Raw genomic sequence first — 26,348 nt, forward strand, 5'->3', positions numbered from 1 at the left:
TTGCCAATGGGGAAAAACTCTTCTAGCTGTAATACCATGTAATAATATAAGGAGTGTACTTACAATATAAAATCCAAAACCAAGCAGGATATAAAACTGTACGAATACGATCTCAAGCACCTCTGAAAGGTCAGCCCAGTAACTTACAATGTTAACTTAGAATGTTAATAACAGTTACTTTTCATTGATGAGACTGTGCATGCTTATGTGGTCTTTTCTAAATTTTTATAAGCATATACAGCTTTTTAATAAGTCAAGAGAAATAACTAAAATACATATTTTTTTCCAGAAAGAGGCTTAAATATTATTTAGCCTTATCACTAAAAGCATTATATAAACTTTAATTAATACTAGGCACAAAGACTGTTCAAGAAAAGAAAGTTATTTATTAATGTTGTTGATAAATGTAGGAATTAAAATCCTAAGAAAAGTATCAGCAATTCAAATCCACACATTAAAAAAAATAAATAAACAATAAACCATGAACAAGTAGAATTTACCTCGGAAGTAAAGATTAGAAAATCTATCAGTGAAATCCACCGCAAGAAAAAATTAAAATAGTAAAAGTATGCACTAAAATAAATATAAAAAAGCATTTGGTAAAATTCAGCATGCAAATTCAAAATTCAAAAATTCCTTCCATCAGCGGTAGAGCGTCGGCCTGGCGTGCGGGGGACCCGGGTTCGATTCCGGCCAGGGCACATAGGAGAAGCGCCCATTTGCTTCTCCACCCCCCCCTCCTTCCTCTCTGTCTCTCTCTTCCCCTCCCACAGCCAAGGCTCCATTGGAGCAAAGATGGCCCAGGCGCTGGGGATGGCTCCTTGGCCTCTGCCCCAGGCGCTGGAGTGGCTCTGGTTGCGGCAGAGCGACGCCCCGGAGGGGCAGAGCATTGCCCCCTGGTGGGCAAGAGCGTTGCCCCTGGTGGGCGTGCTGGGTGGATCCCAGTTGGGCGCATGCGGGAGTCTGTCTGACTGTCTCTCCCCGTTTCCAGCTTCAGAAAAAAATTAAAGAAAAAAAAATTCCTTCCAAAAAGTGATAAATGAAGAACTAATAAAAAAATCTTTAGTGAAAACTTAAATAATATCACATTTACAGGTAATTTAGAAGCATTTCTACTAGTTTAAAAATAAGATACAGATACCTACTATCACTCAATATTGTATTGAGAGACCTAGCCAATGCAATAAGACAAGAAAAAGGAGTACTTAAGGACTGGAGAAAGAAACATAAACTTACTCATAAGGTTACATATTGCCTCCACAGAAAATCAAGGAAGAGTTGGAGAAAGTATTGGTAAAAGTTTAGCAATCTAATTATATTCAAGACTCAAGATATCAATATATACACACATATACACATATACATACACACACACACAACACACACACAAACACATATATCATCTGTTTTCTTTTCAACTTGTACTTGTTTTGGCCCAGTTATATACATTTGCTTATTAAAATATTGACTATTCTATAGCCAACACTGAAGAATAAGAAATAAATTAATCCTATTAACAGGACATTCTCTCTCTTGCTTTAACATATGAGGGTGTTTTCATGGTGCTTTGGGCCAAGTATATATATCAAGAATAAAGATGGTTTATCATTATTGCATAATTACTAACAATTTTTTTAAATCTTGCTCTGGGACAAATCAGCAATATACTTTTTTTTTTTTTTCTGTATTTTTCTGAAGCCGGAAACGGGGAGAGACAGTCAGACAGACTCTCACATGCGCCCGACCGGGATCCACCCGGCACGCCCACCAGGGGGCGATGCTCTGCCCCTCCGGGGCGTTGCTTTGTTGCGACCAGAGCCACTCTAGCGCCTGGGACAAAGGCCAAGGAGCCATCCCCAGCGCCCAGGCCATCTTTGCTCCAGTGGAGCCTTGGCTGCAGGAGGGGAAGAGAGAGACAGAGAGGAAGGAGAAGGGGAGGGGTGGAGAAGCAGATGGGCACTTCTCCTGTGTGCCCTGGCCGGGAATCGAACCTGGGACTTCTACACGCCAGGCCGACGCTCTACCACTGAGCCAACCGGCCAGGGCAGCAATATACTTTTTGAGATCCCCTTGGTTTTTCTTTTTTTTTTTAATTTTTTTTATTTTTATTTTATTTATTTACTTTAGAAAGGAGAGAGAGAGAGAGAAACAGAGAGAGAGAAAGGGGAGGAGCAGGAAGCATCAACTCCCATATGTGCCTTGACCAGGCAAGCCCAGGGTTTCAAACCGGCAACCTCAGCATTTCCAGGTCGACACTTTATCCACTGCGCCACCACAGGTCAGGCCCCCTTGGTTTTTCAATGGGGTAAGAGAAAACAATGTAAGATGATGAGGATGATGATGATGAAGATAAGCCACAGAGGAAGACTGGGGTAGAAATGGAATAAGAGAAAGAGAGAAAAGAAGTGAGAGGAGAGACACAAAAAAAGATGATAGAAAAGGAGGAGATGAGAAAAGAAGAGAATTAGGAAGGGAAAGGGAGAGGGAAAAGGAGAAAAGGAGGAACAAAGCTAAACTTTGTTGAGTCTTTAAAATATGCCAAGTACTAGACTGAGTTTTATTTTCCTTATTTCAGTTAACCTTCATAGTGAGCCTTTGATGTCTGTAATATATTCTCATTTTCTAGGACAGGAAACTGAGGCTCAGAGAGTTAAATAATATTCCACAGTTACATAGGAAATGGTGTAGCCCAAATTCGACCAAGATTGACCTGCTCAGATTCTATGGTATTAGCCTCTTACTAAAGGATATTCCTTGCATGTGTATTGTGCTGGTTTTAGAGCTTCCTAGGACATGAAGATGACAAGAATATAAAAAGGTCACCTTCACATTCTATTTCAAATTCTCAACTAAATCAATGTTCTGAAAACTCAAATCCTCTCTTTAAAATACTTCTGGTTTTGTATGATAAAATTAAGAATAAAAGATAGTCACTAAGATACAATTTTTAATGCATGAAACATTCAAGAGCACAAGTTTAGCAGAAAGATTAAATTTAAGCAAAAATATAACTTGTCAGTTACCACTGAAAAAGTATTTAAATTCTAGCACATACTATGTTCTGCGATTTTTCCCACATAACAGTTCTCCCAAGATCCGTTCTCTCATCTACTTGCTATTTTTCTATTATGCTTAGACCACAATGCAAAAAAAGCAAGGCTTACATTAAGTTTTAGGGAATAAAATAGACCATTTCCAAAATATCTGTGTTTCAAACAAACATCTAAAGCAAAATGTATAGTCCTTCACGGGGTTGTGGCTGTCCATAAGCTGCATGTGTATTACACATTTATGTTCCTTGTTTCCAGAGAGTGCCAGATAAATGCCATCACAAAACAGGACAGAGCAGGCCCAGCAAAGTTTTAAACACATCACTGCCTGTACAAAACCACCAAGGGCATCTGGGTTTGCAAGCCCGTATCAACAGATTTCAAGACCAGAAAGATTTCCTCCTCCACACAGCTGAGAAGATAGGGGAGGAAGAGAGCTGAAAGCATGGGGAGAAACCACACACACACACACACACACACAATAAGCTGCTTGCATTCACTCACACAACAGGGAAACACACTTACTGAAAGGCACAATCATAAAGCAATAGGACCAAATTCTTCTAAAAACATGAAAAGGGAGAGAATTACTTAATTATGGTACAACACACACCAGACTTCATTCCCGGGCATCTACATGCCTTCTCCGTGTCAGCATTTTCTAAGTGTTGGGAGTGAAAGGGTGAACAAGAGATGGTCTGAAGGGGTGTATAATCAAGTTGACAAACAAAAACACAGAAAATGTTTAATAAGTTGAGATGCTCTCAAAGTGCCACAGAAGCAAAACAAATGAGCAACTAACCGAACTCAGGCAGTAAGGGAAGCCCGACCCCTGACCCCAGTAGGTCCCACTAAGTCCAAACCTGAACAACAAGGAAGAGTCCAACCGGCAAAAAGTGGACAGCCACTAAAGGATTTCAGGCTGGATTAATAAGGGTCCAGCGATTCTCAAAGATTGGTTTCTGAACCAATGACATCTGCATCATCTGAGAACCTGTCATAAAGGCAACGCTTCAGGCCCCATCTTAGAACTAGGGAACCAATGGTGGGGATGACACTGGGCAATCTGTTTTTACAAGCCTTCCAGGTGAGTCTGGTACTGCTTGTTTGAGAACCAATGGTATATGCAACGGTCACCTACAACAGACAGAATGCCGGGAGGTTAAGCAGGGTTAAAAAGGGCTTGGGGGCAGAGGGATTTAGGAAGAGATGTTGCTGCAGCAGGTATATCAGGAAGGGCATTGTGTTAGGGAAAGAATTTTGGATTTTACCCAGAGAATAATGGAGAACCATTAAAATTATATGATGAGTACAAAAAAAAAAAGCACCCAACAATGCTGGTGAGTTTTGAAAAAACCAGATGAAATCACAAGATAGGTAATACATCATTTCCAAGACAAACACTCATTCCTGTACTGCCAGAGGAAAGGAAGAAACTCAGCCCTACCTTTCTTTCTGGAGTCTTTCTTGGTGCTGGTTTTCACAGCTACTTGAAGTTCTGTCTCAGTTGACATCCTACTAAATCCTTAGTCCACTGCACACAGATCCAGGGCCTCGGCCAGGCTCATGGAGGACTCCTCTCTCAGAGAACGGCGCCTCCCTTCAGAAACGACACCCGGAGCTGCACATTTCATTCACTCCTTTTGAGCGCTGCAAATCAAGAAAAGAGAATCATTACCCCTTTGAAGTCAAACAGAACTTGGGAGGGAGGGGGAATAAGCTGTCAAACATACAAAACCAAGAGCGCCTTGCTCCCCATGTACAAATGACTCATGATCTCATCAAGCCACGGACAGGGGTCACAATGAAGCGAGTGAGAGGCCTATCTGCCAAACTGTCTCTCCGATTTTGGAACCCTGGATTTTCAAGGGGGAGCCAAACCCAGATCTTTGTTTTTCTATGTTTCTTATTTTCAAGCACTAGATGTCACCCAGAAAAATACAGCAAAGACATATGTCGTGAGCACCGCTGTGGAGACATTTCCAGCAGCGGGGCACCCATCCATCAGGCAAGCTTGATCAGAGCCTTGGCCACTAGAGCAGATCACAGGGGAGTAACCTGTGGTCTGTCCCTCACTGGCAGGCATCAGAGGGGACACAGAGTTAACATACAATTGGGTTCGAAGGATAAGGTGACAAATGGGACTGAGAAACTTCCAGCAGGCCAATGTTTATGTCAGCGTTCCCCCCAGCTATAAGAGCAGACAAGCATTTAATGTTGGGAGAAAAAGAAAAGAAACAGGCAGACACACAGTTCATTCATTATTTCTTTTTAATAAATATGCATTGCACACTGCTAGGTACTATTAAGTTCAAACACTGTGCTGGGGAGAGATAATAACGATAATACAACCACTTCAATTACAGCTAGTATTTACTGTGCACTTAATATACACTATGCCCTCAGCTACTGCTTCACATACATTATCTCATTTGATTTCACCAAATTGAATGAATGCATTTCCTGTGTCAAATCAACAGTCTTTCCCAGTGACTATCTGATAGTTATACCTGAAAGTTTAGTTGAAAATAAACATTTCACTAGTTATCCATTTTTAAATAGTATTAACATAATATTATACGATAGCTTAAGTTGCCAAGGATCTGATCAAGTTTGGCTAATTAGGCTACTAGAAATAGATCTTCAGACCCTGGCTGGGTGGATCAGTGGATAGAGCATCATCCTGGCACACCAAGGTCATGGGTTCAATCCCTGGGCAGGGCATGTTTAAGAAGCAACCAATGAGTGTACAACTATGGGACAACTAAATGGAACAATGAGCTGATGCTTCTCTCTCTCTCTCTCTCTCTCCCTTCCCCCCTTTCTTCTTCTCTCTCTCTCTCAAATCAATGAAAAGATTAGAAACAAATCTTCAAATTGTATAGCCAATTCCTAACCCATCCCAGTATCTAGAACTGTACACTAAAAAGGCTGACGTTAAATGCCAGTTTCAGCTCAAAAGTGATAATGACCCACACCTATTAATCATGACAACTAAAGATGGCTTAACTAGAAGGTCTCGTATAAAAGCCACATAAAATTATAGTAAGGCTTATATTTGGGGAAATTTCCACCTTATCTAAAGATACCTGCTTTGTTTGTTTGTTTTTAATATGCTACTTTTTTAAAGGACACTAGCCCTGAATGAAAGGTGCCTGAAACAAAGGATCTAAGACTACAACCAAGGAAAATGAAAAATTATCTTCCTAGAATGAGGTCCATGAAATTATTCATAGAAAAGAAGGACATTCCTTGCCACTGGTGTGCTACCTATCTGCACTGTGCCACCAGCCTACCCCCTTCGCTCCCCCAAAGGGCGACATTCTCTGAGATACAACAGAGTCAAAAATCTCACTTATATATGGACATAATTAATTTTACTAATAATACTTACATTTTTGTTACAAGTCTTTACTTAGAATCTACTACCAACCAGGTACAAATCCTGTCTCCTTCACATCAACAAACATTTACTGTGCAATCATGCTGGCCTAGAGTACAGTCCAAGCCTGATTCCTGTCCCCCAAGGAGCTCAGTCTAGAAGAGATGTCAGTCATGTAAAAGAGTGCAATGCACATGACGTCAACTAAAACAAATACCTAGCATCCTGGAGCACAAAGGATCAACTGTTCACCTTTGCTTGTTAGAGTCACCGAGCAGAAGCCCTACAGTGTGAGATCCTGAAGAATGATGCTTCTCTCCATGGATGATAAAGGAAAAGACCAATAGGTACTCAATACGTGCATCTATAATCAAGGAATGACTGGTTATTCCACACAGAAGGGCCAGTGTGTGCAAGGAGGCTTGAAATTAACAAACTAATAAAAGGGAGCATAAGTCTAGCAGGGAGGTGATATACTTTCCCATCGTCCCGATTTTCCCTTGTGTGACTCTTCTGAGGAATATTTCTTTTCAAGTCTTCTTTGGTATTCTATTGACCCTCTCAAGCTTTAGTTCAAAGACATACCTCAGGCAGAAAGACTTTCTGACCCCTCCATGAAATGGAATCTTTCCCTACTTCTGTTACGATCTGATGTTTGGCCAGCTTCATAGTTTGGAGCTTCATAGTTTGTCATACAAGCGATGTGACACTGAGGAAGTTACTCAACCCTTCTCTGCCTCAGTTTATCAGTTTAATGGGGATGACAATGTTAATTGCATAGAACTGCTGTGGAAAATTTAAGTGTGATCGCATGCGTAACATACTTGAAGAGTGCCTGGCACATTACTTGGCAAGTACTTGGTAAATATTAGGCATCCATAGTTTCCTATGTTAACTGCTCAAGGTCACATGTCGGGTATGTGACCACAAGTCCATATTATTATTATCTTCCTTAACAGAAGAGAAAACTAAGGCAGCTTAAATCCGCAAAGGACGAATTGCAGGAAATAATAGAATCAAAGATATTCCCATCACGCAGGTCTTGCACACAGTAGGTACCTAATCCAAAAATACAAAAATGAATTGAAATATATAAAAGTTACACAATTTCAAGAAGGGCAAAGCCCAGCTCTTTGTTGTTTATGTTTCTTATTGTGACCTCCTAAATGCCGCTCAGAAGACATAGCAAAGGTATACTGCTATTGCGGCCCTGTGGAGACATTTCCAACAGTGGGGCTCCCATCCCATTAGCCAAGTTTGATCAGAGCTGTAAAAGTCAGTGTATAAACTGGATTGGATTTGGGGCCCTTTCTCCTTTCCAACTTTGTAAGCCACAGTACAGCACCTGTCCCTATTCTGCAGGAATCTCCAGCGTCACTTGTTTGACAAAATGTGATTGTGTTCAAGTGTTATAATAAGCATTACTTGTGAATTTCTGAAGTACATCCCTGTATCAGTAATGAAAGGAAACCAGCATCACTTTGAATAAAAACTCGAATAAGGAAGCTGCAGTACAGAGAGAACGTACCGTGGCCAGGACCCTGGCATCCCCTTTTAATTTTCCAAAAAGCAGAGGTTGAGCAAATGCTGTGAAGTAACTCCAAATTATTTAGGAAATTCGTTTCTTTGTAATTAAGGAGATTAAAGTCCTCTAGGGCCAGAAACCATGTGACAACTGAAATCATTTTTCCCCAGCAAAAGCTGTGAAACCCTATCAGTTAAATTCAGGCTCGCCTAGAATTTTGAAATGCTTCAATAATGTTTCTTTGCCCCGCACAATCTGCAGTAATTTAATATTCCTGAAGTGTGTCAGGTTTTTTATAATGAGCTCTTCAAATCGGAATGTGAATTATGTAACATGCCACTACCAATGTTTTGTCTAGCAAACCGCTTCTAAATGTAAAATCCCATGTTCAGTGATTGGGGGGTGGGGAAACACAAGCAGAGAAAACAGATAGGACTTAACAACAACAAAGCACAAAGGTTTAAGCAGCTCCTACAGAACACACACACACTAGAACACCTTCTGTAACACAAATTGGTGCACTCCCTCCCCCAACCACCCCTCTCCTGACACTATTCTATGGTCAAAAGGTTCACTATTTACCAAGTACTATATTATCAACTTCTTATATATTCAACCCTACAACCACTTGAAAATTAGATATTATCTTCATTTGACAAATGAGGAAAGTGAGGCACAACCCAGTTTAGTACTTTATTCATAGTCACATGACTAATACTAATAAGTAGCATAGGGTAGAGTATTCTTGCCCAAACTTCGGTCAAACCTTCCTGAATGTCTATTACCTGGTGAACAGATTCAAAAAAACATGTTGCATTCATACCACGGAATATTATTCAGCCCTGAAAAGGAATGATGTATTGATACATGGCACAACATGGATAAACCTGGAAAACATCACTCTGAGTCAAAAAAGTTAGACACAAAGGATCACATGTTATATGAGTGCATTAATATGAAATACCCAAAACTGATAAATCCACAGTGACAGAAAGCAACACACTAGTCGCAGGGACTAGGGGAAGCAAGAAAGGGGGAGTCACTGCCTATTGGTTACACTGGCTTTTTTTGGGGGGATGAAAATGTTAGCTTGATAGAGATAATAGTTGTACATTATGAACGTACAAAATACCACTGAATTATGCACATTAAAATGGTTAAACTTATGTTATTTCACCTGAACTTAAAAGATAAGCACCAACCAAGTATGCAAGATTTTGAAGGCTGACGAGCCTTGGGCACTTCAGGAGCCTAGCTCATTCTACAGCATGCTACCTTTTATATAACAAAGGAAGAGAGGCATGGCTGGTTGGCTCAGTGGTATAGCATCAGCCCGGCGTGTAGAAGTCCAAGGTTCAATTCCCAGTCACACAGGAGAAGCGCCCATTTGCTTCTTCACCCTCCCTCCCTCCCTTCTCTCTATCTCTCTCTTCTCCTCCCACAGGCAAGGCTCCATTGGAACAAAGTTAGCCCTGGGCACTGAGGATGGCACCATGGCCTCCACCTCAGGCACTAGAATGGCTCCAGTTGCAACAGAGCAAGGGCCCCAGACGGGCAAAGCATCATCCCCTAGTAGGCGTTCCGGGTGGATACTGGTCAGGCTCATGTGGGAGTCTGTCTCTCTGCCTCCCAGCTTCTCACTTCAGAAAAATACAGAAAAAAAAAATAAAGGAAGAGACATAAATCTGTTTATCTTCACAGAAAGAAACACAGGGCAAACAAACCAAAAGACAGTGAAGCTGGTTTTCTACATGGGGAGATCCTGGGTGGCAGAGAGCTGGGACTAGGTAGAAGGATGAGGCAGAGAGTGCCACTTCCCAGAAAAGCTATAGCTTTTCACATAAAGCCACACTAGGAAACACATTAATATTCTACATGCCTGAAAAAAATTAAATTAATAGGGATGGGAAGTGGGGGGAAGGCTAAAACTGGAAGTGGACTGAAACAAATTAATCCTATTGTATTTGAGATGAACTTCATAAACACAATCCCTAAAGGGGTAGGAGAGAAAGAACTAATCCAAATAATTTCCAGAATACAGAATTGATTGTTTACACTCAGCCTTGGGCAGAGTTCAGTCACAGGGAGCCGCAAGCAAACTTCAAACTCTTTTTAGTAGGCTTTTTGGGTAGTATCATGACACTATTTTTTTTTTTTTTGTATTTTTCTGAAGCTGGAAACGGGGAGGCAGTCAGACAGACTCCCGCATGCGCCCGACCAGGATCCACCCGGCATGCCCGCCAGGGGGCGATGCTCTGCCCATCCGGGGCATCGCTCTGTCGCGACCAGAGCCATTCTAGCGCCTGAGGCAGAGGCCATAGAGCCATCCCCAGCGCCCGGGCCATCTTTTGCTCCAGTGGAGCCTCGGCTGCGGGAGAGGAAGAGAGAGACAGAGAGGAAGGAGAGGGGGAGGGGTGGAGAAGCAGATGGGCGCCTCTCCTGTGTGCCCTGGCCGGGAATTGAACCCGGGGCTTCCGCACGCCAGGCCGACGCTCTACCGCTGAGCCAACCGGCCAGGGCCATGAAACTATTTTAGATGTATTACAGGACTGAGCAAAGGAATAAATGTTTTGAAATTCTTGAGAGCCAAGGTTCTCACTAAGGAAGCATAGACATTAAAATAAGAGGGAAGGCAGGAAAGAACTCTGGGGATAGATCGGAAGTTGGACATTTCAGGGTAAACTCATGATGCATACACGTAACATATGCATGTATCTGTATGTGTGTGGACATATGCTGATGTATGCATGTGTTTATATGTATATATTTCCTAGCTCTGTCCACTGAACAGGTCTAGGAGCAAAGATGCCCCAGTAACAGTGTGATACCTAATACCTAGATTTTGGTTTCTACTACCATTCCTCAGTAAAAGAAATGGGAAGGGGAGTGGCAGGGTTCTTGGAGAAATGGAGTTTTCCAAAGCTGGCACAGGGCAAGTATAAAATGAGCCTGAAACACCTTGTTCTTCCCTAAAGTAAGGAAGTGCTCCAAACAAACACCACTGATGGGGGAATGTCACAAGGATACAGAAGCCATCTTGGAAGAGCTCTTACTTTCTTCATCCAGAACTGAAACACCAATATAATTTAAAGTAGGAATCCATGAATACATACTGATAACAGACAGATAAACAAATGAGGAAAAAGTTAAGGCTGTCTTGCTCAGATTAGAAGAGATATTACCTCGTAAATACAGAGGTAATGCCAAAGTATAAAATCAACATTTTGCAGTCATAAAAATAAAGGTTAACCAGTCTGACCTGTGGTGGCACAGTGGATAAAGCATCAACCTGGAATGCTGAGGTCGCCAGTTCGAAACCCTGTATTTGTCTGGTCAAGGCACATACAAGAAGTAACTATGAGTTGATGCTTCACATCCCTCCCTCCCACCCCTTTTTCTCTCTATCCTCTCTCTAAAATTAATAAAATAAAATCTTTTAAAAAAAGTGAAATAAAGTTTAAACAGGCAAGAATCACCAATAAATGCTAAAACCAGGGCAAATTTTTGATGAGAAGCAGGACATTTGCAGGTCTTAGTGTCTTCTCACTTACTGTTTATAGCTGCAAGGGAAAAATCTGTGATATACAATGGAGAACTGGAACACCTCAATTAGGTTATCAAAACTAACATTAAGAAAGAGGGACATGTGAGTATCGTGTGATACTCTGAGAAGAACATGTTGCTATCATGTAGTATATGGCCAGGAATCCATTCTGGCTGTACATTTAAAAATGGGAGCAAAGACTGTATTCTCCAAAAATGCATTAATAAAAGAAAAATATAGGCTGTGGATATATTTTAGAATAAAAGAAACTAAACAGATATAACAACTCAATGTAATACCTGTACTGGATCTGGTACTGAAGAGAAAAGAAATGCTACAGTGTAATTACTGGGCCAATTAACAAATCTGAACATGAATGGGTAAATTAGGTGAATATATGGTATCAATGTTAAATTTATTTAATCTGATAACTTTTCTGTGGCTGTGTAAGAGAATATACATCTTCTTAGGGAATACCCCCAAGCATTCAGGAATAAAGGGCTGAGATATCTGCACCTTACTCTTAAATGATTCAGGAAGAAAACATACACAGGTATACATGTACATACACACAGACAGATGTGTGTGCATATACGCATATAATAAAGAGGAGGAAATACACAAATGATAAAGAGAAAGTATATTTCTATACTTTCTCCTGTAATTTTAACCCTTTGAATAGGGAACTTTTTCATGCTCACTGACTCTCTGGAGTGAGGTTTTTTTTGTTTGTTTTTTTCAGTTCCAGTTCCAGTTTTACTAACTTAAAATCATGTTTGTTTGATAACCAATTTATGGAAACAAGAAGAACATACATTTGCCTTTTTTCAATGTTGCCTTTCACAGGTACGATCATACTCTGGATGGTCAGGAGGCACGAGGACGTACATGAACGTTCGTACTACTCAAAGGGTTAAGATTTCCAAATTTAAATATATATATATTGATTTTTTTCAAGAGAAGAAGGGAAAGAAAGGGAGAATGAAAGAAGGAAAGATCGAGGGAGGGAGGGAGGGAGGGAGGGAGGGAGGGAGGGAGGGAGGGAGAACGAGGGAGAAAGAGGGAGAGAGAGAAAGGGAAAGAGAGAGGGGGAAAGGGAGAAAGAGGGAGAGAGGGAGAGAGGGAGAAGAGGAGAGAGGGAGGGAGAGAGAGATCTATTTGCTGTTCCACCCATTCATGCATTCTTTGGTTGACTCCTATATGTGCCCTGACCAGGGATTGAACGCGCAACCCCAAAGCATGGGGATGGATGCTCTAACCAACTGAGTACTTGGCTAGGGCCAAAAAATATTTTTTCTAAAGGAAGAAAAAGCCTAGCTCAGACCCTAGTCAGAGACATGTAACAAAGCTAGTTCTGGCCTCTCTTTTAAGTTCAGACCCATTCTAGCCCTCTAGTCTAGACAACATGCTTCCTAACTCCCAAGGCTAGCTGAGTTTAAAATTAGTTTATAGCTGTCAGTTTTCATTACAGATTCTAACTTCACCCCATACCTGCCTGGACTATCTGACCTGGCAGAAGCCTCTGAACCAAGGTTGTTTTGAGAGGTCTCTTTTCCTGAACTCTGGCCTTCCTCTCCAGACTACACCTCCATGCCGTGAATCTGCCTACTAACACCTTTCAGCTACCTGTCCTCACAGATCATGGTAATTATTAACTACTTAGTCAGAGGTAGACTTTGCTGGTTCATCTCCCTCTCCATCCCTAAAACTAAGCCTTTAACCGTTGTTGTTTTGTTGTTTTTTAAATATGTCAAGAGCTACTGATCTGATTAGCCCATTTGGAAAATGACTCAAATTTGCTCATGCTGCTTACTTGTTCTCTCCAGGGACAAGAAAATAGGAAAGAGTAAGGTTCTGCGGGAACCCAATGGCAACATTTATTAATAGCTGCTGGGGGTGACAACGTCCAAAGCAAATGCTGTAGGAACTTTGGCAGCATGCAATTCAAAAATACCATATCTCTCTTGGCTGATAAAGTGCCACCATCCTCACAGAGAATGTCAGGCCATCGCCAGCTTTGATCAAAACCTCCAAGAAAAATAATACATGGACAGAACATATCCCTGGCTTTAAAACTCTGCAGGCCACAAAGTTGATAGATTAACAACCTTACTATGGACCCGGTCAGTGCTGTCTCGCCATAACTGTGTGTGTGTCAAGAATAGGGAGAAACATCACAGAATTAGAACACACTGCTTGGCCAGAGAGCTCATCTTCGCTATATTGTTTGTTAGTTATGTTTACCTGACATTATGAAAAAAAAAAAAAAAGAAAGAAAGAAGGAAAGAAATTGAGGCAGTTTATGGAAAGCTTTATAGAAAGCCATTCTCTATAACAGGGTAAAATTAATAAATGAGTAAAACTGAAGGGAAGGGTCAAAAGATTAAAAATGAAGGTGAGGGCAGAAGCAAGGATAGGGCAGCAAAAAAAAAAAAATTTAAAAATCTGTCCAGTTGCAGAAGATAGGCTATAAATCAGGCGTCCCCAATGCGGCCCCCTGAGGCCATTTATCCAGCCCCCACTGCACTTCTGGAAGGGGCACCTCTTTAATTGGTGGTCAGTGAGAGGACCACTGTATTTGGCAGCCCTCCAATGGTCTGAGGGACAGTGAACTGGCCCCCTGTGTAAAAAGTTTGGAGAACCCTGCTATAAATCCATCTGTGTGATTCTGAAAGGCTAGAGCAAAGGAGGAAATATGATCTGTTACAAGTTTCACAAAGTCTATGCTCAAATAAAGTGGTGTTTTTTTTTTCCCTTTAAACCAGAAATGGAAATGAAAAGAATCTATAGGCTTTCATAAAATCAGCATGGTGTATTATCATGGGCATTGACATTGGCACTGTGTCTGCAAAAAATCCAACAGAGAATATTCAGTGTCCCTTAACTTTGCATGATTTAGTACTCATACTTTTAAATAGGGTTAAAAATGCCACCCAAGTCATTTTAAACTCTCTATGAACAAAGCATGCTTCCTTTTTATAACTAAACTGAAAAATAAGTAAGTAGGATATAGCTAGCTAGAGGTCTGGCTTTTCAAGGGTAAAATCTAGAATAAAAAAAAATTAAATGGTTTATTAGTTTATTTATCTGTAAAATGGGACAATGCTGGATATATTTCAAAAAATTAAAAGACCAGAAATAAATGAAAGATATGTGAAAGTAGTTCCAGAAAAGTAAAATATTATGTTCCAGAAGACAGGTACTGTTATTATTCAGATATTAGTCAGCCTTCAGCAAGGAGGAACAAAATGTGTTTTTTTTAATCAAACTCAAGGCTAACAGAAGCCAGAACCAGGTTTCAGCCACATTAAAGGAATTTATGTGACAGCAACATGGCACACTTCTGAACATTTCATTTAACTAATGGATCGCACAGTTTCATTAAGTATTTATTACACTATGAAAATTCATTCCCTAAACTCTTATCCAGTACCAGAAAAACAAGTATATAAACCTAAAATAATTTCATCCGTGTTTCATACTTCGGCCCTGCGTTACCCAATCTTCTAAAATCCTCACCTCTGGTTTTACAGAAATGTAGGTAGCAGAACCTAAAGCAGTCAGCTGTCAGCGGAGCGGGGCTGGAGTCCTGCCTGACTCCCACCAACTGCCTAGGTAACTTGAAGGCACTTAAGCTGCATAACCACTCTGAGCCTCAATTTCTTCATCTGTAAAATGGGAATCCAACAGGCCCTACAATCTTCACACAATGGAGTATGCAGCTCAGGAAATACTAAAATAAAATAAAATAAAATCCACTGGGGTAAAGAAATCAAACTCTGTTCTATCTACTTATAATTATTCTTACCTAAAATAAACAGAAAAGTTTATTAGTTTAATATACAGATCAACAGTAGCACATGTGCCTGACCAGGCAGTGGCCCAGTGGATAGAGCGTCGGACTGGGATGCGGAGGACCCAGGTTCGAGACCCCAAGGTCGCCAGCTTGAGCATGGACTCACCTGGCTTGAGCAAAAAGCTCACCAGCTTGGACCCAAGGTCGCTGGCTCAAGCAAGGGGTTACTCGGTCTGCTGAAGGCCCATGGTCGGGGTACATATGAGAAAGCAATTAATGAAAAACTAAGGTGTCACAACGAAAAACTAGTGATTGATGCTTCTCATCTCTCTTCGTTCCTGTCTGTCTGTCCCTATCTCTCTGACCCTCTCTCTGTCCGTGTAAAAAAACAAACAAAAAAAGCAGCACATGTATGTAAGTTTATATTTAAAAATTCATGGGTTTTCACAGAATACAGACTTCAAAAACTATTCATCTATGCGGGGTGGCTACTGGCAGGTGACAGAGGGCCATCATGGTGGTCTCATAGGGAGTGACTGACAGAGTTCGGGTTCCCTGGAGATGGTGCCAGTCCAGGAACGGTCCAGGACTGGAGGCCAGAGATGCGGGCCCTGGGGGCCAGCTGGGGACTGCAGCATCAATGCTGCTACCAGGTTTAAAATGTTACCAAAAAAAAAAGTAAAATAAAATCTTATGCTCTTTTATTTCCCTTTCCAAATGTCCTAGATAAATGAATCTTCAGAAAAAAAGTAAGAAGACAAGCATCCTCAACTCCTTCACCAGTGCATCGCAGGTTCTGTAAATCACATCAATGCAACACACATTTCCTGAGCACCTACTCTGTGCACAGCAGACCCTGCGGTACATGCTGGAGGCCTCGCGGCTGCTACACCCTCCCGAGGCGGGGACTGGCCTCAGGTGGCCTTCATCCCTGTCCCCCAACACTACTCCTAAAGGGGCATCTCCCTCACCGGCGTCGTAGCTAGGATGCCATTCCTGATTTTAACCCCACTCGCCAGGTAAGGAGGCGGGCACACTGTTTATTTGCACTCACGACTGACCACCCTCTACTGTCAACCCTGCTCCCTCCCCAATGCCTTTGAGTAACAGGGAGTCAGAGGCAGATTAAGAGCGGTTGAGGCCCTGGGCACAGAAGAAAATATTGGGCCTCTTACATTAGAAAAAAGTGTCAAGTTGGGGTTTTGTGGGGCCCTTCAGAAGTCGGGGCCTAGGGCGCACCCTGGCTGCTAAATCTGCTGAGCTGCTGCTATTCCAGGGGGTCTTGCAGAAAACAGAGACAAGTATTTAATGAGGCCCTCCCTGTGAAGGGGATTTTAAATAAACAAATGCCGCATTTGGCAGCTTCACCTGCTGATTTTCCTAAAATATACACTGCCATTATTTATTCTCCTTTCCACAAGCTGCATTTCATTATCTTCAAAATTGACAATGGAAAAAAAGGAAAACACAGGCCAACATCTGTACGTGGCAACCCTGGGGAGTGTGCAACAGATGTCCCCAAGCTGCCTGGCTTTGAGGGTGCCCCTGCGCAGGGGCTCATCCTGAAGCTGTCCCCATTCCAGTGACAGTCTGGATCGCAATGTGGACTGGTCGGCTGCCCAAGCAATGGCCCTTCCTGTTGGCCCCACTCAAGGTCTCTGCCCAGAGATGCCACCTTCTCCCTGCCCAGACAGCCCAGACATGGGTGACATGCTCTCTCCCATCACAGACATCCTATTTGACTTCTTCTCTCTTCTCAAACATCTAACTTTTACCACTTTCCTTTGGGGGAAAAAAAAAAGGCCCATCATCTTTCTCTGCTTCGCTAATGACCCGCTAGCCCCATCTCGATCACTGGAGCATGGCACACACAGACGGCTCAAATTTCTCTGCAAAAGGGTCCCTGGTTGATGGCAGCAACCGATTTCCACAATGATCTCCCTCACAGAAACCACCACAGTGATAACCGCAGGGCTGCGCTTTCCTAAGGCCACAAAGGGGAATGGATGCTGACGACGGAGCTCTTGTTTGTTAACTGATTTGTGAATGTATTTATTTAAACTTTCTCAAAGAAACATAAAAATTCAATCACACTGGGCAAATACTGAGCAATCGGCAGGGCAAACTGCTTCCTCTCCATGAAACAGCCTCCTCACTGTTACCCCGGCAAACGCCTCTGAATCTCCGTTCCAGCTCCCCTCCAAGGGAAGGCTTCCCGGACCACACGTACCCTTTCCCTTGCACTCCAGCCTCAGCCTGGCACGCACCCCCTGCTTGGACACCAGTCTCATATGCGACTTCCCCTAGCACACCAGGCTCTAGTGAGGCATAGGGCAGCACAGTGGAATCACCAGAGAAGCCGGAAAAAAATACTATTGACAACTTGCCTCCCACCAGGGGAGTCTCATTCAGCTGGCACAACCAGGCCACTGGGGAGGCTTAAAAACTTCCCCAGGTGATTTGAATATGTAGCAAAGTTTGAAAAACAAGCATCCTGGCTAAGAAAATGTACACGTGTCTTCAGGGCCAGCATGATCCTGAACTGATGATATCAGAGATAGACCTTGAGTATATTTTGCATTCGTGAATTCTGCTGGATGGGAATCTCGGGGCCACCAGGTGGACTGGGATAGACACAATAATGGCCCGCACAGATGCCCACTCCCTAACCCAAGTCCCAGCTGATGGCACCAGGGGTCGGTTCCTTACCCAAGGACATTCACTGGCTGACCAGCAGCCACTTGTTGACCTGACCGAAACAGTTAGATCCCAACTAGATATGTGAGAAAAATATGCATATTCTTTCCCTCAAGAATTTGAACTCACTAACAGATTCTGTCCAGAGGCCATGGAAGTGAAAAGACATGGGGGGGGGGGGGCAGGAGGCTGAGCAGAAGCTGTGAGTTAGGGGAAGTAAAGACCAGCAGGCAGGAAATGTCCAATTAGAAGAGAGATCAGTTTCAGTAGAAGTAGAAACTGAGCACACCTGATGGCAGGCAGTGAGCAGAGTCCCTGTAAGGGAACAGTATAACCTAATTCCCCAGGAATACCCAGGATCCTTCCTGTTATAAAATGTTATCCCAGTCACAGTGAGGTCAGGCTGCATGACCAGTTCTGAGACTCCAGAGAAATTCCTCCGTCCCTTTCTGCATGGCCATCCTATGCCACATCCCTCCTCACCCCTGTGGGGGCAGGGAGCTCTACCAAATAGCCTGAGGCTCTGACTCTGGTGTCCTTACCGCTACCTGTCACCTGAACCTTTAAATACATCACTATTCATATACACTAGCTGGCAAAGACAAAAAGAAGCATGAACATTTTAAGCCGAGACACCGCCAAATTCCGCATACGCGACCTTTGACAAGTCCCTTGAAGACTTTGTACCTCAACATCTACCTCTGCAAAGCTGGAAAACTGGTGCTTTACCCCTAATGGTGGCTGAGTGGAATAAATAAGATAATACATGCAAATGATCTGGTAGTACTGGAGGTATTCATTACATATTGTTTGCCCTTCCTTCCCTCTATTTCATTTGTATATTATACTTTGGAAGGAAAAGGGAGAAGTTTTCGATATTTATTTCCCATACCGTCTACCTATTAGTTTTTCAATACAGATCTGTCAAAATGAATCAGGAAATAATTACCTGAAACTATTCCCGCTGCGATATGAAATCTGACTCGTTAACTTTACCTGACCTTCAGGCTTCACTCCGGCACGCCTCCCCGAACTCCCGGCTGAGCTCCTCCTCCCCACAGGAAAATTCCTGCTGCAGCCACACGAGGTTGGTCACAGTGCACAGTGGTCACCCAATGCCACACCTCCTCACCTACTCAAACGGGGCCCACCCTTTGAGGTCTCATGACAAACTCAAAATAGGGTTACTCTAGGAAAGTGACTGAAGGGTGAGCTGTGTTGAAAGGAAACCCAAAGGCCAGTGCAGTACCTTAGGGACAGACTAGCAGAACTGGAGCCTCCCCTACAAACGGAGGGCTGAGAGAAGGGAAAGGCCACCGGAAGCGGGAGGGAACCCTGTAGAAAGAGCTGTCTGAACAGGAGCGGTGAGCTTCAGTCTAGGATAAACCAAGTCCAAGGCAATCCGGCCAGGAAAAAGCCCCAAGCGGATCAAAACACAGACTTCACTCCCCTTCTCCCTGCCCTTCATCTGCCTGCTGGAGCTGGGTGTTGGCTAATCCCGGGATGAGGCCAGGGGCCAGGAAGCCCACAGGCGCAGCGCACACAGGTTAACCCTCTGGACAGCCTCTGGAAGGGGAGTGAAGAGCAGACGGCACACCGGGAAGGGCATGCAGAACACGTGTCCAAGTGAAGATCTTCCTCCACAAAAATACCCTGTCACAGCCCCTGCCTCTCTAAACCCCTAAGGAACTTCATGAAGACATGGCTCCTTGTGACAGAGCATAAAAGAGAAGGAAAGAGAAACGTTGAACTACACTGGTAGGAACATACTGGGTGTGCCGTGGGCCACCCTCAGCACTGCATGTATACTCCTCGTCTCAGCACTGTATGTATACTCCTCATCTCAGCACTGTATGTATTACTCCTCATCTCAGCACTGTATGTATACTCATCTCAGTACTGTATGTATTACTCCTCGTCTCAGCACTGCATGTATACTCCTCGTCTCAGCACTGTATGTATACTCCTCATCTCAGCACTGTATGTATTACTCCTCATCTCAGCACTGTATGTATACTCATCTCAGTACTGTATGTATTACTCCTCGTCTCAGCACTGTATGTATACTCCTCGTCTCAGTAACCTTCACAAGCCAGCACGTGCGTAGTACAATCTCCGTTTCGCAGTAGTGGAAACTGAGGCACACAACTGATGAAATACCAAGCCCAGGCCCCGTTTCTAGGCTAGATCCAGATCTAGAACCCAAAGACATCTGACTCCAATTATCAGTGTTTCCGTAAAACCATCCTGCTTTCTATAAATCGTCATTATTTAAATCTACCTCATCTTGTCCCTTGATGAGCAGGAAGGCCACCGGAGGGCAGGGACAGTCTTCTATTTCTCCTGCGTCTCCTTTGGCCCCTATGCTAATGAGATGCAGAAAAGTCCCTCATATGCTGAATAAATAAAATCATAAAATCTTTGAAACCCCCACACGCCTAGTTTTTCTCAGTTTAAAAATAACCTGTTTTGCCAAATATTCAGAAATTTCTTTCCTCTCTTTAAACAGACCTTTTTTTTTTTTTTTTTCTTTTTTAACACACATTTCATAGTGGGATTCACAACTTATCACTCCCACAAGAAATACCCCCGGGCTCCTTGTCTATTCAAGCAAGCACTTGGTAAATTTGGAAAACAGTTTAGATTAATCTCTGTCTGCCAAGAGGATTCTGGAGAGCCTTCCCTTATACAAAGTTTCAAAAAGAATAATATGCTCATTTCTTTAAGTATATCCAACAACACTTTTTTAGGTGGACTCTTTGATTAAAGTCTTTATGACAAATAATCAACACAATACACTGATTAATGACAAGCACGGCGGCGTTGTATATTTGACATTGTGTGCATATAATATTACCTGGTGAGTATTTGTAAAAGCCTCCAAGTGCCTTCCTGACATTTCATCATTAACTCCTTTCGCCTTCTCTGCAGAGTAGCAACAGTGAGCTGGTGTAAACTCCACGTGGAGGTAGAGGCCTGAGGCCCAACAACTCACTTCTTCCATTCCATACCCACCTTCCGTGTTCATTTAACGGGAAGACAACCAGCCTTGTCAGAACAGAGCAACAAAGGAAAGGATCTCCAGCTTCTCATGGGAGGGTGCCCCCAGGTCTCCCCTTCATCTCTGCACACGTGACATTTCCTTTCTAAGGACTGTCAAGTTTTGCCGAGTACCTTCCTGTGTGTGCACTCATTTCATCTTCATGACAGCTCAGTAAGGTAGGAGTCGGCATCCCTATTGTATTGCAATCGGGTGAGGAGACAAGGTATCCTTGGCCACAGGTTTCCTACCTAGAAGTATTGAAAATAGGACTGTAGTCTGGGTATTTTGGATTTCAAAGCCTTTTGTTGTTGTTGTTGTTGTACCTTGCATATAACTGACTCCTGAGTCTTTACTATGCTTTCTTAAGATTACCAATTGAAAGAGTAAAATCCAATCCATGGGGATGGGGATGAGGATGGGGGTGGGGTAGGGGTGGGCTCATAGTAAGAGGGCAGAATCTATTGCTAGTAGGTTATCTAGCCACAACCAACCCCCCCCCCCCAAAAAAAAAAAAAAAAAACACACACTCATAAGCTGGTAAGACCACACCTCCTTCCCCATCTTTCCTGTCCTCTGAGTCTCAATACCTTTGCATAGCCACCTGGGCCAAGGCCTGTGAAGACACTGACTCCAATAATGGTGCCTTTTCCCTCCTGGAGGGAATTTCAGCCTTTGGTCATTCAAATTTACAGTCTCAATTAGAAGTATTCTTTATCTTTAGGGATAAAAGACCAAGATAAAGATACCAGAATTAATACAAAATGGCTTCCAAGAGCCAAATTGGTAAATGAATTGCTCCAGATTTTTAATTGGGTTTATCTCTAAAAAAGTCTGCCAGTCTGTTGGGCGGATAAAATGTATTATGCTCACTTTGTTAAAGATAACACGAGGAGGTAGTCGCCCAGGTGATATTAATGTGTGTTGGAGATCGTTGTAACCTGGGGCTTGGTTTTGGGATTAAGCCTTTCCCACCCTTTTTGCTGTAGGGCGGTACAATCCTATCATGCCTCAGAGAAGTGACTTTGTATTAGAGACTTCCCTATTATGTATATTGGATTAAGGGTTTGGATTTCTATACTATAAAATGGGAACGGAGCGGGAGTTTGGCCCTTGGTTCCTGAGGTTAGCATGAGAGAGCAGAGAGAGTAGAGCCAGCAGCAGGAAAAGGCCACGTGGAGGAGGCCAGGAGAAGCAGCCAAGATGGCGGAGTGCTGAGTGAGATGCCAGTTTGTGTAGAGTTTGTATCTGGGATAAGGAAGAAGATGGGGAACTGAGGAGAAGAAGGCTGGTGAGCTAGAAACCTTTGATTCTAGGAAACTCGGATAAGTCAGTGGCTTTGTGAGCACTGAGTGTGACTGGGTTTTGGAGCCCAGTGTGTATTTTTACTTGCCCGCTGGGTGCAAGCTAGGATTAAAGACTATGGCCCACCAGTTTTTGGCTCCATGGTTTCTTTGCCGACTGTCCAAATCCAATGCGAACCTGCAAGGGCCGGGCTGCTGTGATAGTGGCCCTGGCCCTGCCTGCTGGCTTTACCTGCATGTGAATGGCCACGATGGTGGCTCCTGGCCTTACATTTGGCGTAGTCTGTGGCAGGATTCGATACAGATCGGCAAGGAGCCTTTGAGTGGTGGAGTAGAGGACTGGCTAGTTTTAGGGTTCCCCATGGCTGTCCTTTTGGGGATTGTAGGCTGGCTGACTTTTACAGCCATGCGTGAGGAAACCGAGAGCTCTGTGAAAGAGGCTGCCTGGGACCTGCAAACCGAGCAGCAGAAGGAGTTGGAGCAAACGCAGGAGAAACCGATGCTGACCCTGGAGCTGGAGGAAATACTGGAGGAGGATTCAGAGGTTCGTGAGTTGCAGCTTGCCCTGGATGTTGCGGAGAGCCAGCAGCGGCAGGAGGCCGGGGCTGAAGCTGAGGCTGAGGCTGAGGCTGAAGCTGAAGCTGAGGCCAGGCTCGGAGCTGCAAGGTCTGCGGAGCAGAAGGCTGCGGCAGCCCGGGGCTCGAGACTGGCAGCAGGAGCTGGTGTTTTCAGTTCCTCTTTGGAGGATGAGGAGAATCGGACTGGAGTTGTGATCTGCAGTCTCCAGAAGATGGAAGCCCAGCTGGAAGGAGCACCTACTATGGCCCCGGTAGGTCTGCGATTTTGGGACATAGGCCTGGACATGCTTTTCGGAGCAGAGATGGAAATGCTGACTGCCATTGCCACGTGCTCCTCTTTGGGACAGTGTAAGACCTGCGAGGACGGCAGGGATGAGGGGGGTGGCTGACGCCCCATGTGCGTGGACTGATTTCCTGGACTACGACCGGAGTGGGCATTGGCTCCTTTGTTGGATGGACTTACGGATTATGGATTTTGGACAATGTGAAATACCCTGATGGGGGTGGGGGGTGGCTTTGCTGGAAGCGCTCCCCTGCCCCGGGAAGCTTTTCCCATGGCTAGGAAGAAGGCCGAGGACATTTTGCGCTTTGGGCAAAGTGCTCAGAGACTGGTGAAGTGTACCTTTGTAATTGTTGAAACTGTATGATTTTTGCTATTGTAATCTGTGTAATGTTCTAATTTCCTTGCACAGGAATGCTGGTGATGTAAATTGTGGGTAGTAAAGTGAGCATAGGGGTGGATTGTTGGGCGGATAAAATGTATTATGCTCACTTTGTTAAAGATAACACGAGGAGGTAGTCGCCCAGGTGATATTAATGTGTGTTGGAGATCGTTGTAACCTGGGGCTTGGTTTTGGGATTAAGCCTTTCCCACCCTTTTTGCTGTAGGGCGGTACAATCCTATCATGCCTCAGAGAAGTGACTTTGTATTAGAGACTTCCCTATTATGTATATTGGATTAAGGGTTTGGATTTCTATACTATAAAATGGGAACGGAGCGGGAGTTTGGCCCTTGGTTCCTGAGGTTAGCATGAGAGAGCAGAGAGAGTAGAGCCAGCAGCAGGAAAAGGCCACGTGGAGGAGGCCAGGAGAAGCAGCCAAGATGGCGGAGTGCTGAGTGAGATGCCAGTTTGTGTAGAGTTTGTATCTGGGATAAGGAAGAAGATGGGGAACTGAGGAGAAGAAGGCTGGTGAGCTAGAAACCTTTGATTCTAGGAAACTCGGATAAGTCAGTGGCTTTGTGAGCACTGAGTGTGACTGGGTTTTGGAGCCCAGTGTGTATTTTTACTTGCCCGCCGGGTGCAAGCTAGGATTAAAGACTATGGCCCACCAGTTTTTGGCTCCATGGTTTCTTTGCCGACTGTCCGAATCCAATGCGAACCTGCAAGGGCCGGGCTGCTGTGATAGTGGCCCTGGCCCTGCCTGCTGGCTTTACACAGTCTCGATTAGGTACCTATTAACTGGCAGTTCTCAAACAGCAGCCAGCTTGTCCTCCTAGAGTCATTCACTTGACATTTGCTAATACATTTGGTACTGTGAATACACTGGTACTAGCAGATAATATCCATTCAAGGAGGAAAAGGTACATGATCAGAAGACGCATGAAAAGATCTCTCCCCTCAGGAATTCCAGGGGGGAAACACCTACCAAAAAAATCACAGTTTAAACATGGGATATCAAATATTCCTTTGAAAAAATTTCATAACAGCTATGAATCCCTTCCCCAAACTCAAGTCAAGAACTTAATTAAGCCTGACCAGGCGGTGGCACAGTGGATAGAGCGTCAGACTGGGATGTGGAGGACCAAGGTTCGAGACCCTGAGGTCACCAGCTTGAGCACAGGTTCATCTGGTTTGAGCAAAGCTTACCAGCTTGGACCCAAGGTCGCTGGCTCGAGCAAGGGGTCACTCGGTCTGCTGAAGGCCCACGGTCAAGGCACATATGAGAAAGCAATCAATGAACAACTAAGGAGCCGCAACGAAGAATTGATGTTTCTCATCTCTCTCCATTCCTGCCTGTCTGTCCCTATCTGTCCCTCTCTCTGTCTCTGCCACACAAAAAATAAAAAGAACTTAAGATGTCAGGTAGGGATTTCAATAAATAAATAAAATCAAAAGTAAAAAGTAAAACAAATATATTTTTAAAGCACAATGTAAAAACTGTCAATATGATGTTCGATGACTTTTCTTCCCTCAACGTTTTTATCCCACCCTTTTGTTGGCACACGGTCACTAATCACAATAAAATAAGAAGTTGCTTCTAATAATAATAGGATTAGATAGTTAAAAGGATCTTTCACACCTGTATGTGTGTCCAAATAAAATTTTCTCAATACCCTTCAAAAAACACAAAATAGGATTTTTTTACCCTCGTTTTAAAGCCTTCTTGAGAAACTGGAGCTCTACAAAGGAAGGGGTTACCCAGAGCTGCAGCACTAATAAGCAGCGGCGGTTTCCAAGTTCAGAGTGAAGGCTTCCAGGCTTCCCGTCTATGTTTTAAAGCTAGTAGGAATCTCAGATGTCATCTAGACCAATTGCCTCGAGTCTCCATTTTGCAGAGGAAGAAACGTGTCTTAGAGAGATTGAATGGCTTGCCCCAACTTGCCCACATTAGTAAATCACAGAGAACAATTAGCCAGGTCACCTGATTCCTAGTCAGTTTCTGATACCCACTGTGGTCTGGTGTGTGCTCCGTTCATAACATCAGTCATAGCAAGCACTTCCGCATGAGGTCATACTATTAGACAGTTTCTAACATTATTCACTTTTATAGGATTCTTGCCCCCCAAGCAGGTTATTTCTGAAACATTCCAAACACAGCTTCAAAGAGACCTTCACAAGGACCACAGGACAATGAGACTTTGGCCTAAACTGCAGAAGGAGCCCTCTGCTCAGAACATAACTTCCCAAGCCTCAGCCTCACAGAGTGACTTCCTAGAAAGCACGTCCCTAGAACTTCAGACACAGGCCTGTGTGAGGTCAGAGAGCCGTCCCCTGCCCAGGGAAGCACCGCAGCACGCTACAAACAAACAACACCCAACAGCCTGAGCAAATTAATTCCTAATAAAGAGCTCAAAATCAGAGATTTGAAAAACTAAATTAAGTGTTACATTACCTCCCTGATCCCACTGCACAGTGTGGCTCTTGAAGAGACAGCTGCCCTGGCTCTCATGCGAGCTGAGCGTCATCCGACAAAGAAGAGAGGACAAAGTACACAGCCAGGATCAGGATTAGGGAGTTACAATGATTGCCGGAGGAGGAACGTGGCCAAGTGCAATCACACGGGGAGAAGCAGGTACGTCTGCCACGATCACCGTCAGGGCAAGGGGCGCTCAAACGCAGGGCCCCTCCACTCTAAACACGTTTCTTTCCTCAGTCGATCAGCACACAGTTTAACTTACTGACTACAGGCTGTCTGCCACACGTGGTTCAG

General features: G+C 43.7%; 1 protein-coding gene across 2 annotated transcripts in view; it reads right to left on the reverse strand.

Moving 5' to 3' along the window:
- The window catches only part of DAB1 (DAB adaptor protein 1), a 313,645-nt gene extending 287,536 nt beyond the window's left edge, over positions 1–26,109 (reverse strand). For both annotated transcript variants that reach the window (XM_066376400.1, XM_066376399.1), the window contains exons 1-2: positions 26,031–26,109; positions 4,498–4,700 (exon numbers count right to left, since the gene is read on the reverse strand). In XM_066376400.1, coding sequence (XP_066232497.1) covers positions 4,498–4,564 — 67 coding nt within the window. In that variant the 5' untranslated portion in view covers positions 4,565–4,700; positions 26,031–26,109. The remainder of the gene's footprint in view (positions 1–4,497; positions 4,701–26,030) is intronic.
- Between the last annotated feature and the right edge of the window lie 239 nt (positions 26,110–26,348).

Source organism: Saccopteryx leptura, chromosome 3 (genome assembly GCF_036850995.1).
Source record: "Saccopteryx leptura isolate mSacLep1 chromosome 3, mSacLep1_pri_phased_curated, whole genome shotgun sequence".
In the NCBI taxonomy this organism is placed as follows: Eukaryota; Metazoa; Chordata; class Mammalia; order Chiroptera; family Emballonuridae; genus Saccopteryx; species Saccopteryx leptura.